Below are 14,411 nucleotides of genomic sequence, written 5' to 3'. Positions count from 1 at the left end.
CATCAGTCCTCTTCCTGCTGTTCTGCCTCAAGAAGGTTAATCACTGTTTTACAAACCCGCTGACCCTGAAGGAGCCCTACGTATAAATTTCGTTCTGAAGACCTTCATTTAGAAAAGTTTTGCAACATTAATTAAAACTACAAATCAAGAGCGAGAAAGCATTTAGTAAGCCTCCACAGCTGTATCCTGTTAATAACAACCTCTTCCCAAAACTAATGGGCTGAACTAGAAGCAAAAATACTGCTCTCTTTGAAAAGGAAAAGCAGTTTACTGAATGAGTCCTTTTAAACAGATTTTTTCTTTTCATTGTAACATAAGTGCTGCCCTAGCTATGGCACTGAGGACATTTTTTCTGAACGCAAGCAAATATGGCTTCCATTTAGTAATGTCAAATGCTCACAAACTCTGCAAGTGCAAGGGATAAAGCTGCTTGTTCACCTCCAAAGATAAGGAAGTGACTGTATAAGTCTGGGTGGGTTAGCAGACTCCTGTCTCTCCCATTCCTTAGCTGTTAGCTGCATACCTTACTGTGGGTCAGGAAATGTATGAATGAAATTCAGTCTGAATGTAATTTGTGCCCTGTATCTCACAAAGCAATATGATTTTGTTTGTATTGTGGCTAACAAGGCTGTAAGTGAGATAACTCTCTATTTAGTTATCATGACTTAGATAAGGCCTTTTAATGATTAACTGAAAAGAGTACCTAATGTAAATAAGGCTGTCTACCAAAACTGCTTTTTTTATGAAAAATATTATTGATTGTTTAAGAAAACAATATACAGGTCACTTTAAAGAGCTTTGCACAGTAATGATGTGGAATGATGGTTCAACTCCACTAGAATTGTTCATCTCCACTAAAGATGATGATTATCAGTCCTATATTCAAAACACTTGTTGGAAAAATTGTGAGCTTGTTTTGCAAAAGTGAAATGGTTGAAACTAGCTAAAATGAAGGATGTCTGCATTGCTACTTGGTTACTGAATTTTATGGATCAGATAGAGAGATTTCAATGGGAACTAAATCTAAAAGACCTCTGGAATGCAAAGTATAAATCTGTTTCTTTTTATCTACTATTAGAATTCAGAATCATTAAATAGTTTGGGTTGGAAGAGACTTTAAAGATCATCTAGTTCAAACACCTTCCACTAGTCCAGGTTGCTCAAAGCCCCAGCTCAAACACTTCCAGGGATGGGGTATCCACAACTTCTCTGGGCATCCTGTTCCACTGCCTTACCACTCTCAGAATTTCTTCCTTATATCAGATTTTAACCTGCCCCCATTCAGCTTAAAGCCATTCCCCTTTTCCTATCATGATAAACCTTTGTAAAGAGTCCCTCTTCAGCTTTCCTGTAGGCTCCTTTATGTACTCAAAAGCTACAACAAGATCACCCTGGAATCTGCGCTTCTCTGGGCAGAGCAACCCAACTCTATCAGCTTGTCTTCATGGGAGAGGTGCTCCAGCCCTATCGGATCATCTTCACAGCCTCCTCTGTACTGGCTCAAGAAGGTACAAGTCTTTCTCATGTTGGGGGTCCCAGATCTAGACACAGTGCCCCAGGTGAAGTCTCGTGCAATGCCTTCAGCAAGGCCTTTGACACTGTCTCTCATAATATCCTTTTAGGCAAAGTCATGGAGTGTGGACTGGATGAGTGGACAGAACTGTAGTATAAAACTGGGAAGCTCAATCCTTGAGTCACAGATAGTTTCATTTTTTTTGAAAACAAAATATCTGTATTTCACTGGTTATGTTAGGAGAATTATTGACAATTTGAAATTAAACATCACCCATATCAGTACTCAGAAAATATGATTCATAGTGAGAGGAGCCCCTCTTTTGGTTGAAGTTCAGCAAAATGAGTTATTCCAGGCTGATCTCACCCACAGGAGAGAGATGTCACTTGTAGACAATTCATCTCCCTTTGAAGAAGACTTCTAACAGAAGTAAGTTTTCATCTCCACTTATACACACTGACTATACATAAATCAGATATTTACATCCTACAGACTAAAGCAAGTATGAAAAGTGCCGTCTAAAAGTTCTGTTGTTACATGAAAAGTTCCCATTTTCTACCCTCTAATTTGTCTGCAAAAAGTGTCTCAGCACACAATAGCATAGTTGGCTGATAATGAACATCAAGTATATCATTGATATTCATTAGCTTTTTTGAACACAGTTTCTGAAAGGGATTCATGCGGATACACTGAATAGAAAAGACTTTTATTTTGATCATCAGCTTCTATATATTTACGTTGAAAAATCACCATAAATTTTAAGGCCACCATGGTAGCTGCTGCTTCTAAGAATTTGAACATATGATTGCTGTGCTGCCTCACTTCTCAATGTCACAGTTTCTTACATTTTTGCTAAGGCATTTTGTCACAGATTTATGCCTCATGGTGAATTCTTAAAATACCAAATGAGAAAATTTTGCTCTTGCTATTTTAGTCACTTGGTTTTACCAGATTCTTTTTCATTTTCCCTTGTTTCCCCATATCCTCTGCAGTATTTCCTATATGTAATCATCCCTTCCATCAAAGAGAACCTTCCCAAAGACATGCCTTCCAGGAAATTTAGCAACATAAGGCTTCCACCTTAAGTGTCTGTTTTCTGGTTTATCATTGATACAGCTTAGTGACACTGTGCCTTGCAGTCACCTAGTTTGTTACATTGCTGATCAGCTTTTGCTGAAATCGCAAGCTGAACCATCTGGATGACATGATGAGCCTCTACCTGTCTTGTGTATTGTTCTGGATACTTCATGACACAAATTCTGTGAACAGCACAACCAGGAGGATTTCTCAGTAGGAAATCCTGCACAAGTAGCTGCACAAGCTACTATTTGAACTTTCCTCACAAGAATTCAAAAAGCTGAGTCACATTCTGTGAAGTGCAGGAAAAGTGTTTTTAACATGTCTTCCTTTTTAACATAGTGCTGTAGTGCAACGTGTTTTAGTCGGATTTTATATGCCCCAAGAACAAACATGCGTATTTCTGCACCTATGCTATGAAATTTGTTGCCATGGAAATATAAAAACCAGCTCATAACTAAGAACAGGCAAACCCTTTCAAGCAAAATTGTATCCAGCCTCAGTCTCCATTCAACAGTCAAAATGAATTGTAGCCATTTTCATGCTTTATAGTGGCTTAATATCTTTGCTATATCATTAAAGTCTTTCAACCAGTTATATCCAATGCACACAGGCCCCAGCTCATCCAGTTCAATGCATAATTTGGGCACAGCAATTCCAGCAGCATCTCTGAGAAATCAGATTAAACTAAATTAGATTAAATTATCCTTACTATTCCTTGCCTTTTCTTGCTGCCTTTGAATTTATTGTCAAAGAAGAATTTTCTAGATTAATTGGAGAGCTGACTGACCTTCTTCCTAAACTTTAAAATTTCAGATGATTTATGGCTGACTTGTAGAGTACACTGTGAGAATTAACTGAATGGAAACCTTCAGATCAGGGAGAATTGAAAAAGAGCAACAGCATCTTCCAACGGAGAGTGTGTTGGGTCCTGCTGTCTGAACAGCTTCTCCTGCTGGGGAAAAGGAGCTGACCTCCAGCAAATAACTGTGGGAGAGCATGCAAAATGCTGTTCACATGCGTGCACATCTTCTCTTCTGGTTCTTGTATTCTCCTCTACTGTCATGAATTTTACTGTGTTATAGACTTTCTAAAGTTAGTCCCTTGGAGTTAAAGAAAGAGCCCTATTTTTTAATATCTCTATCTCCAGTTAAAATAACATAATTCTGTATTACTCTGCTATGAGACAAATCACATAATCACAGATTGGTATAGTATCCATAACTGAAATGGCTTATCGAGAGCACTTTGAAACCAATGCCCAAAATTACCTCTTCAAGAAATATAACAAAGGATCATGAATATAATTGATCTACGTATATATCTATATCTTCTATTATTTAATTAAAATGATGCAATTCTGTTTATAGAACAGATTTAAAGGCTTAACCTTCTGTTCCCTGATGAGCCCTACACACAAATGCTCATATTGTATGATGAGTTCCTAGGAGAATAAAAATGTACAGAAGTGGCAAGACTAGGTCCTTTAAAGGTAAACTTGGATATTGTAGGAGGTTGGCTGAAAAAAAACATTGATTTTAACGCATTCCAGAACCTAGAGACAGAAATTATCGAACATTGCAAAGCCACACTTTTCGAAATTGCTAAACTACCATTTTTTTCCTAGAGATACAAATTTATCATCCAATTAAAAAGATGAGCTATTTTGAAAATCATGTATAATTGCATTTCTGGTTTTGGTTTAAATGATAATTTGTCTGTTAATTAAGTGTCTATATACTTCCAGTAAGAAGCAAAGAAAATGCTCTTTCACTCTGCCAGGACATGATAGACAAAGAAACGACCTGGAAAATTATACAGTGTAAGAATATGTGAATTAATATGATGTAAAGTCTGATAAAGAGTATTCTCATAAAGATGACCAAGACTAAGTTGCCATAAAAATAAGCAAAAGTACTGTGGGCTAAAATTTTCCAAAATACTAATATAATTTACACTATCAGTCTTCTTTTTAAGTCAATGTTCCCTTAGAATGAATACTATATTTTAAAAGGAATTTCTTTTTTATACTCACAAACAAATATTATAAAAACAGGATTTACCATTAGAAATCAGAAAAGTCAGTTTTGAAAATTTTCCTCCTTGCATAAGCACATTTAATGTGAAGACTTTCTCTCTGTACAGCTACAGAACTCTATACCCCAAAAAGAAGGATCCATGGATTCTTCATATCATTTTTTTCTACTACATTTCCTTGCAAAAAGTTACTAATGAATGTATTCAGGGTACAGTCACACACTGCTCTATAAGGAAAAAGAATTGAATTAAAACTGGAGTAATAAGATAGAAATCAGAAGTTAACATGATAGAACACTAAAAGTCACCATTTTGAGGCCCAAGGTGACTTAAAACCTCTTTAATAAAACAGATATAAGGATATAAAGCAATATAAGTTTATTAGTATAAAATGCATGTTTTAGTTAGATGTTATAAGTAAATTCTTCTTACCTGTTATTGTTGCTTTGTTAATAGATGGTTGGCTACACATTGGTGATCGTCTATTAAAAAGGAATTTAAAAAAAAGGTCTAAGTCTGATAAACTCACAGATAACTCAATCCTTGAACAATATAACAGAAAACACATCACCTAGGAAATTATTTGGGAATGGACTAATTTGGCATTGCCAAAGTTCATTTAGAATAGCTATTTCTTTCTAGTGTGGAAAGGAATTCAGAAATTAAATGTCTCTGCAGACTGGGAACTCCAAGACAGGAATATTTTAGGAAATTACAGGCTCATTAAAAGCCTGCTTAATCATACCTAGAGCTTATACCTAGTTTGAAATAGATTATAATTTATTTATAAACATATACAAAGACATTTCTTTCTTTGCAATGCTAATTACTTCTAAGTTCTCAAGATGTGTATTTTGGGTGAGGGAAATTACTTCACTACATTTGCCAGTGTAACTAACATTAGTGTTAACTGTGATGCTCTAACAAGAATGGAGAAAGACCATATTCATAATGCCTCATTTATAGTTATGAACTACTGTGGACAAGTAGGGTATCATTACCTAAGATGAATTAAGTAGTGTTCTAGGTTCAGACCATGCAAGCAGCTCTCAGTGAGTGCAGCTGTCTGCTCACTCTGTTTCATTTGTAAGACTCAGACTGTGCCTAAATTATCATCTTTGAATGATCTTAGACATATGGACAATTTATTGAAAATCATATAAGTTGCAAAAACCTACTCCAAGTTAGTGCAAGGAGAGCAATGCAAGATCAGTTAGAAGGCAAGGGGGCTGTTGTCTCAGCTACTAAGTTTAACATCTGCAGGGCACTAATAAACTTATTACTCATCAATGTTTCATGCAGGTTTGGTGGCACAGACTGAAACCTATAATATCTAATTTTCTTCTTAGTTTATGTTAAAAAAGTATCACTGCGAAAAGTTCTCAGTGGTCAAAAAATGACACTCACTTGCTGGGAGCCCGGTCTTGTAAATTGGTTAGTACAGCAAAGTTATTCCGGACAGTACGCAGGCTGGCCAGAACCTGAAACAAAAAGAGTGGTTTCAGCATTAACTTCTGCAAAAGTGAGACTGATCTATCTCTGCTCCACTCTGCTGAAAATACATTACAAAACCACTGCAAAAGGTTTCCCAGGCTGGTTAGTCTGGAGCTTTTGGTTATTATTTAACAGTAATATGTCTGTAATACAAGGGCAGCAGTTTATTTCTTTTGTTTTGTTCCCCTCATAAACAACTCATTATCTGTTTGACGTCAGGCTGACTTTCAGGGGAGGAAAGTTTTTCACAGAATACTACTCATTTCTTTAAAATGACAATAAAAGCATTTGAGTTTGGAAGATAATTGCCCATTCAAGCCTAATACTTCACACATAAGAAATAATTACAGAATCTTTATTTGCAGTTCAATCCCCATAAACTCCAAAGGACATCAGGAATGAGATTTTCTAGACTGCCAGGAAAAGTAAAAGTGTTTCCTTCTAAGAGGCACAGTTGATTTGAAGACTTTGTGCAGAAGGCCAGAGAAAGTGGAAGGTATCCCCTGATAAGGTGGGAAATGTCTGCAGGCTCTTACAAGTTTCTGCATTGGGAAAGACAACACAAGATGAACTACTTCCCTTCTGGACTTAATTTCATGCAAGACAGCAGACAGGGAATGCAGTAGAAAAGTGTCTTGTTATAAGTGGCACAGACATTCTCTTCTGAAGGCACTCAACAAATTTTGGGCAAATTTACTTAATGTAAATGGATGAACCTCTCTGACAAGGGATAGGTAGTTCAGCTGATGTCAGAGAGGAACAATAAGTTCACTGGAACTAGGCTGGAAATGGGAGAAAGCAGCAACACTTATCACTGGTGTGTCTTTGCAGAAGTTGGCCATTTTTGTTTCTCAGCCCAGATTGGGCTGGTTTCTTGGTGAACCTATCTGAGGAATGACAAAAGCAGGAATGGGAAGATGGATTTCAGAGATCTGAGTTTAGGAGTGCACAACTCTGTTTTCATAGCACCTTAATTTTATACAGGAGGTAGGGAAGGGGTAGGAGACTGAAGAAAAAAGAATAAATTAATGAAAGTTTGTAACATAAAATATTCAAGAACTAACAAAGTCTGGCAGTGTTTAAGCTTTGGAAGTAATTTCCAAATGAGTCAAGATAATAAAAAATTCATTTGTCTAACTAAACAGTATTAATTTCATGATGTTTTTCTTTCCAAAAATCAGGAAGCAAACTGACTTATTTTTAATTCAGCATGGATTAAAAATAATTATATATGTCATCAAATTTGCATGCTCAGGGTACAGTGGAGATTTCAGAGTACTTTTACAAAAGGCTCTTGCTTAATTTTGTCTCAGCTAGTAGAAAATGATGATTTTATTAATATAAATCACTTGTTTTCATGTTATCAAGACTTCATCAAATCCTATAAAAACTGCACCTGTTTACAATATAATTAAATAAATAATAAACTATTAAATAAATATTCTTTTAACAGCTTATTATTTGACCAAAGCAAAGTCTGCATAGTGCGGCTGAAGCTGCCACTTTATTCTTATTTGAGACTGCTGTGTGACTCAGCCTTTCTCTTTCCATTCACCTTCAATCACATACGACTTCATAATTACAGTGATTTGTCTACCATTCCTATCTGTTTCAGAGTTAAACCCCTCATCATGAGTTCGAAGAATAGCAATGTTAACCTTTCCTACTTTATAAGGCAGCCCTGTTGTGAAAAATTGTGGCATTTTTATCTGAATTATAAAGAATTTTGGGCTGGTATTTTACAAATCAGAATCTGAACAGAAAAGACAAACATGGTTTTTGTAAAGGAACTTAAGTGTTTTGGGTAAAATTTATCTCATGTCTAAACATTCCATTGTATTTAATGCCTAAAAGATGTTCAAATGAAGAAATTGTAATTAGAAAAAGTAAGAGAATAACAGGAATCAGAGATTTGTCTTAATCATGACTGCCTGCTACAATATTTGGAAAGAGATAAAAGGTGTTTATCATGCTGTTGCACTTCAACATTTCAGATAATCAAAAAGCATTAACAGAGGTATAGATGACAGAGTGGGAGGTTTATGACTTTCTGTTGAGACACTTTTTCTTGTTTCAAGCAAACATAAATAATATCAACAATGGTAAACAACTAGTTTGGCCATTTTTGTCTTCAAATTACAAGACCATGAGAGAAATATGGCAAAGTTCTGCCTACCTGAGCAAACGGTGTCACAATCAAGTCATCTCCGTGTCTGAAAAAATAAGAAGAGTTGTAAGTTAAGTAATACCAAAAATTTGCTGTTTTAACAGAAAGAAAATCAGGTTTTACAATGCATTACAGGTAACTCCAGTTTTATTCTTCTGCAGTTACACTCTATTACTGCTTTCCACTCTCTTCAAAAAGCAAATATCAACTTAGTTATGGCCCAACTGCGTGGCAAGTCTGTGGGATGGTTGATGGACCAGCCATTTTCTGTGCCATGGGTTGCACAGATGACTGACCACCCAGGACTTAATCTTCAGAGATTTCATCCCAAAGGATGGAGGTGAAAATTCCAAAAGTGACTCCATTGAGGGTTGCCAGCAGGCTTGCAAAGACTGAACAGGTGAGTAACTGTGGATGGCTGGGGAGCCCATAGCAGACAAATAAAAACCCAGTAAAACTTCCAAACTGACTGAGACTTCTGCAGCTATGAGGTGTGTGCCCAACTGTGTGCTGTCACTGTGGCAACCTCACTTCCACAGGGTGACGTATGGACAAGGTGCCAGGATGACACACTGTAGGTGAAAAGGGAGGAAGAGAAAGTGGGGTTTCTTCTCTTCAGCACAGAAAACTGCCACTTGGAATGGTTGTCAAAAGCCATAGTCCTGTAACTAGAAGTAGACTGAAGGGCTTAAAACTAGCATCTACAGCACTGAGGATATAGAGTCAAAACATGGGGACAGGGAAAATTTGATGTTTTCAGTTGTCCTATCCAGTATGTGGCAACAACCAAGGTAAAAAGAAATTTTCCAGACAAAAATCCAATGACTTAGTTTTTAATTTTCCTATACTTTCCTGCAGTGAATTTATCATGATTAGTTACAGGTTGCAGCTTCTAACAGGAACTACCATTGGTTCTATTTTAATATTATTTACGTTTAAGCACATATTTTATGCTTATGCATATTTAACATTGGATTTCAAGTCCATGAAAATCTAACCAGAAAAAGGCTGATAAATGAAGAAACATGATTTGTGTTTGACTTGCTGCAACATTATTCTTATAATCTATATACTGTCCACAAGACAGCAATGGTTTACAGATATTGCAAAAGTCTAATTAAAAAGCAGTATGCTCAATCTGTACCAATGTATAATCAATCTGTAAAGATGAAACAAAACTCCCCAATATTAAAAATTATCAGGATGTTTAATAACTGTGTAACCATTTTTATTACAATCTCTTTTATTCCTTTTGTAATAGAAGAACGGATTTTTAAACACCCTATGGAAGATATCTGAACTTTGAACACTGTCTCTGCAGGAGTGGTTGGAGTAGGGTGTTGCTCCAGGTGAAACCACAGTCCCAGGCTGGCTGGAAGCAAAAAAACCTGACTCTCAGAGCAAGCCAAAAGAGACATGTCCTCCATGGGAAGAACTCAGAGGCTTTAATTGCTCAGTGAAACCAAATCCACTCGGGTATAATAGACAACATGAATCAGCCCAGGGCATTAACAGGGGAGTTAATGACCAGATGGGTTTAGTACCTCTTTATGTTTTCATAGGGTCATGAAAACATCGGCAAATGTCCTACACTATAATTTTAGATAAGGGTTGCTTAATGACTTACACAAAGGCTTTAGCAGTAGATAAGCCAAATACCTTTTTTTCCTTTTTTTATCCTGTTCTCCAATGAAAGAGCCAGCGTGTGACTATGCTACTTCACTTCCAGGAAAATTATGCTCTTTGTCTTCAAGTTCTGTGAAATGGCATTATCTGATTTATGACAGCTGGCTTAAATGTTTCTCAGTAGTCCTTTAATTTCTTGTCTTTTACAGAAGATATGTTTATTATTTGCATAGAGCTACTCAATTTTTGCTTCTGTTTTAACACTTGAGGCCCAGCTCAAAACATAAACCCATTTTTTACTGATCTAGTCTAACTCTCACATTTGGAAATTATGAAAGAGCAGAATCCCAAAGGTGAAAATGTTTACAGATAGCAGCCCCACTGGACAAAGAAAAAAAAATTAAATTGTTTCTACATGTAAATAAGACAGTGGAGACATAGAGATAGCTCTTTCTAGCATCTGGTAGGGGCAACCACTCTGAATGCCCAATGTATGACACAAATACACAAGATATTCATTAGTGCCTCAAAGTACCAGCCAACTCCTGAATCATAGTTATTGACTGTCAAGTTCAGACTGGAAAAAAATATGAAAATAAGATTGTCCTCCATCTCAAAATATCTTGTGGGCTTCCTTATTGTAGGCGGTACTTCCTCTTCTTTCCATTCAGCCCCTATTTGCCACCCCTTGAATGCTTGCAACACCCCTTGTGGTACAAAACACAACAATTACATATTCTTGGCTTTCTGCTCTGGAGGTTTGGTTTTTTCTCTTATGCAAAATAGCATGATCCCAATTTTCTAATTTTCAAACTTCATTCTACTTGAGCTGTTTCTGGATTGAATTTCATTGGAGAACACTGATATTATACGGTAGCTTGTTATTCTTCAGAAAAAGCATGATTAAGTAGTAATTTATTGTGCTGAAATCAAGCCAAGACTTAATTTTTACTTTTCAAATCCCCCTTGTCTCAAGAGCACCAATTTCAGAAATTATCATTATTTTGGCAAATCGGATACTGAAAGTACAAATATCCACAGCTTTAGCTAAATAGTTTAGCTCTCACCAGACCCTCTTGAATTGCAAACCAATTTTAAAAAGTGGTAGGAATCTTTGACCCACATTGGGTCAGAAAATCTAAACAAAGTGAGGGTGTTCAAAAGTGGAGCTGACATGTCCAAAGAAGCTGTGTTAATTTTTGTGCAGAAAAGCAAGAACATATGATTCAAAATGCCATTGGTGCACAGTGTAATAAACACTACAATGCATGAGTGTCGTGTTTCTAGATGACATGGAAGCTGATGGGTGATTCTTTCTGGATTCTAGATAGGATAGTCCCACACATCTGTATACATAAGCAGCAAGAGGGAGTGTAAATGCTGCAGTATATCACAAGCTTTTAAATATAGACAGAGGTATTTAGCCTTTAAGGTTAGAAGAAATTGTTGACATCAGAGTTAGACTCTTAACTAGAATGCCTGGCATACCTGTTCACATCTTCATTTTTCAAGGAAATACAGGCTTGAAAGCAAAATAATTTTCAGATAGCCCTAAAATTTAAAATTATCAGTTCTCCACCATCAAAGAACACTGCTAAAGCATACAACAGCCCTCATAAGATGAATGACTGTTACATAAAAAATATGTCAAATTTTCATTAGCAGACTGAAGATTATATACCACATTGCCAGCTCTTTGCCACAGTAAAGTGATGAAGCCTAGACTTATGAAAATTTTCTCTTTTGCTTCCTAACATTTCCTATATGATATACTTGAATTCACAACACATAACCTTTGCTGACCTGCATCCTGGAGAAGAGATGAAAGTGCTGTATTATGTCAGAAGTTAGTTGAACATATTCCGTACAAAAGTTCTGCTTCCTTTCCTCAGGATTGGCATAAATTTTTCTCTTATATCCCAATTACAGAACAGTAACTAACTTTTCCCCTATTAATAAGTAACTTAGAGATGCATGGATATACAGAAAAGCAGGCAGGAAGGTTAATGCAAGGATAAGTCAGGGTGACTGCATAACCTTTACTTCATAATTAAATATTATGTCATGATTTAATATAACATCTAATGAGAGGAGTAACTAGAGACATTCTGAAGACCTGTAATGATACAGCAAAGAAAGAGGGGATGGTTTTTTAGAGTGGCCAGAAAAAAAACAAGATATCAATCAAGGAGAAGCAAACCCCAAGCTTTAGAGACCCCTAGGAATGTGAGGCACTGGCCACAGTGGAGCTTCACAGGGAATGTCCTCAAGGTCTGTCTTTGTAAAGACCAGAGCAAACACAGATTAAGAGTTTCTAGGTATGCGTAAATAACAACTGAGTGATCTTGGGAACATGTCTTGAAGTTGTGAGATATAAACAGGATAAATAAGAGCTCTGTCTTATTTAAATATAGGGGAGAAAATGTATGACATGTTTGCACCAGTTTGACACAAATTTAGCAGTTCAAAATATGTACCAGTTGACACATATGTACCAGTTTAAAGTATGATCTTACTGGTTTGCTGCACTCCTCCATTTGACTCAAAAACTCACTAGTATCTTCAGAAGTACTGGCTGATGATGCCAGTCAGGCCTTAAATGCATCTGTCATACTCTGTGTTGGATTCTCTGGCTACAAACTTTGGACATGGTGCATTTGAAAGAATAAAGCAGCCAACTGGATTGAAAAGCCCAAGGGACAGTGGTTGTATGGAATTCCTGAATGATGGTCCACATCAAGAACTGAGGCTTTTATCACATTGTCATGTGAATTTACTCCTTCTTTAAAGAATTGTATTTGGGCTTTTTTTTTTTAATTTCTTTTTTTTAATATAAGAATATAGCAGGCATAAAAGTATGGGAAAATTCGTACTGTCTATATACAATGTAAAAAATAAGAAAGAAGATGAACATGAAGGTAGTCTTCTGTTTGCATCAGAAAATATATTGCAGCTTCCTTTCATAGTGTAAACATCTAGATTTGGATTAAACATAGCATCTATTAATTTCTGTATACAAGGCTGATTCAGACTCACTGCACAACAGCATGTCAGAAATGCATCTTAGATGAGACATTTGTGTTTTATTTGCATTTATGCTGGAACATAATTATACCATATGCAAAACCACAAATGAAGGACAGAGAATAAGCTGATAGAGTACCCTAACTGCCAGGATTTTATTTTGTCCCAATAACATTTTATAGGTGAAGCCAAATATATGCACACAAAACATACGAATGAAGTATGCTGAAGTATTGCTCAGATTCAGATTTTAGAAGCGATGAAAGATGATTCTAGATTGCACACTGATAGTGCAAACATCATGTAATGGTGCTAGAAACTGTGCTTTGAATACAGTGAGCAGCAGTGGCTGCCTGCTCCATGCACCTTGAGCTTTATCATCATCTCCATTTGGAAAATCCAGATGGGCTGGTGTGCAATACTGATTGTGCGGAGTCAGAAATTGCAGTGCTCCAAGTCAGCTTATTCTGCAGGAATTGTGCTTAAATCACATCATCTCAATTTTTAAAGACTTTGAGAACAATTTTCTAGTCCTGAGATAGCTTGGGCCTTGCTTGAAAAGCCAAGACTGAATAAGTGGCCGCTCTTAATATTTTGCCTACTTTATGAAATGGGGTTGCAGTTTTTCCTACATAGCCAGTGGATTATTAGTGAGTTGCATCTGTTTGAAAGGATAAATGCAGTTCGGGGGAGGATCAGGCATCAAAGGCAGGGGCCAGAGACTATGACACTGTGGGCAGGCTGGGATTTAGGGCTGAGAGAGCAAGCAATTAAAATTGATGTTGGAGCCATGAGATATAGAGGAGGGGGTTGTTTTCCCCAGAGCACTTATTTATTTCTGCGAACAAGTACGTAAAAGGATTGTTAAAAAGAGCTACTTGAAACCACAGAAATTAGACCCTGAATGAAGCAGACTCTCATCAGCTATTGTCTGAGTGTTTCAGAACACCACAATTTTCTATAACAGTGTGCTGTTATGTCCTCCTGATACATCTGTCTAATTCAGCAACACAGCTAATTAGTAAAAATGTATTGCTGTAGTATTGGGAGTTCAGTACAGTTAATTTAATTGGGCTTAACCAGATGAAAGAGGATTGGCTCAGAAAAGCCACAGCACCAGAGAAGTCCACTATCCCAGCCAAAAGAAAGGCTGGTTATGGTAACTCTTCTTGGAGTGTCCAACTAAGCAAGTGAGACTTAGAGAGACACACCAAAGGGAGAAAACACTTCTCCAGCATAAATATCATTATCAAAAACTTCAGATACAAGTATTTCCAAAGACCCTGATTGACTTCACAGGGAGCACAAATCAAGCTACTCCACTATGACATGTTGATGAAGAAAAAAATTCTTGTCTGTCTTACAATCAGAGATCCAAAAAAACCCTCAAAACAAATGTGGATCATTACATTTGGCTAATGCACATATGTTAAGTACTAAAATACTTGGAGTTTTCTAGATACAATTAATATT

General features: G+C 36.6%; 1 protein-coding gene across 13 annotated transcripts in view; it reads right to left on the bottom strand.

Annotated features, from left to right (window-relative positions):
* Positions 1-14,411, bottom strand: part of PDE4D (phosphodiesterase 4D) — a 530,915-nt gene that overhangs the window by 79,287 nt on the left and 437,217 nt on the right. For all 13 annotated transcript variants that reach the window (XM_085042342.1, XM_085042341.1, XM_085042343.1 and 10 more), the window contains 3 exons: positions 8,298-8,334; positions 6,035-6,108; positions 5,060-5,109 (listed from right to left, as the gene is read on the bottom strand). In XM_085042342.1, the coding sequence (XP_084898468.1) occupies positions 5,060-5,109; positions 6,035-6,108; positions 8,298-8,334 (161 nt within the window). The remainder of the gene's footprint in view (positions 1-5,059; positions 5,110-6,034; positions 6,109-8,297; positions 8,335-14,411) is intronic.

The sequence above is a fragment of the Lichenostomus cassidix genome, chromosome Z (genome assembly GCF_008360975.1).
Source record: "Lichenostomus cassidix isolate B80296 chromosome Z, HeHo_3.0, whole genome shotgun sequence".
Classification (NCBI taxonomy): domain Eukaryota; kingdom Metazoa; phylum Chordata; class Aves; order Passeriformes; family Meliphagidae; genus Lichenostomus; species Lichenostomus cassidix.
This window is presented reverse-complemented; position numbering and strand designations above follow the sequence as displayed.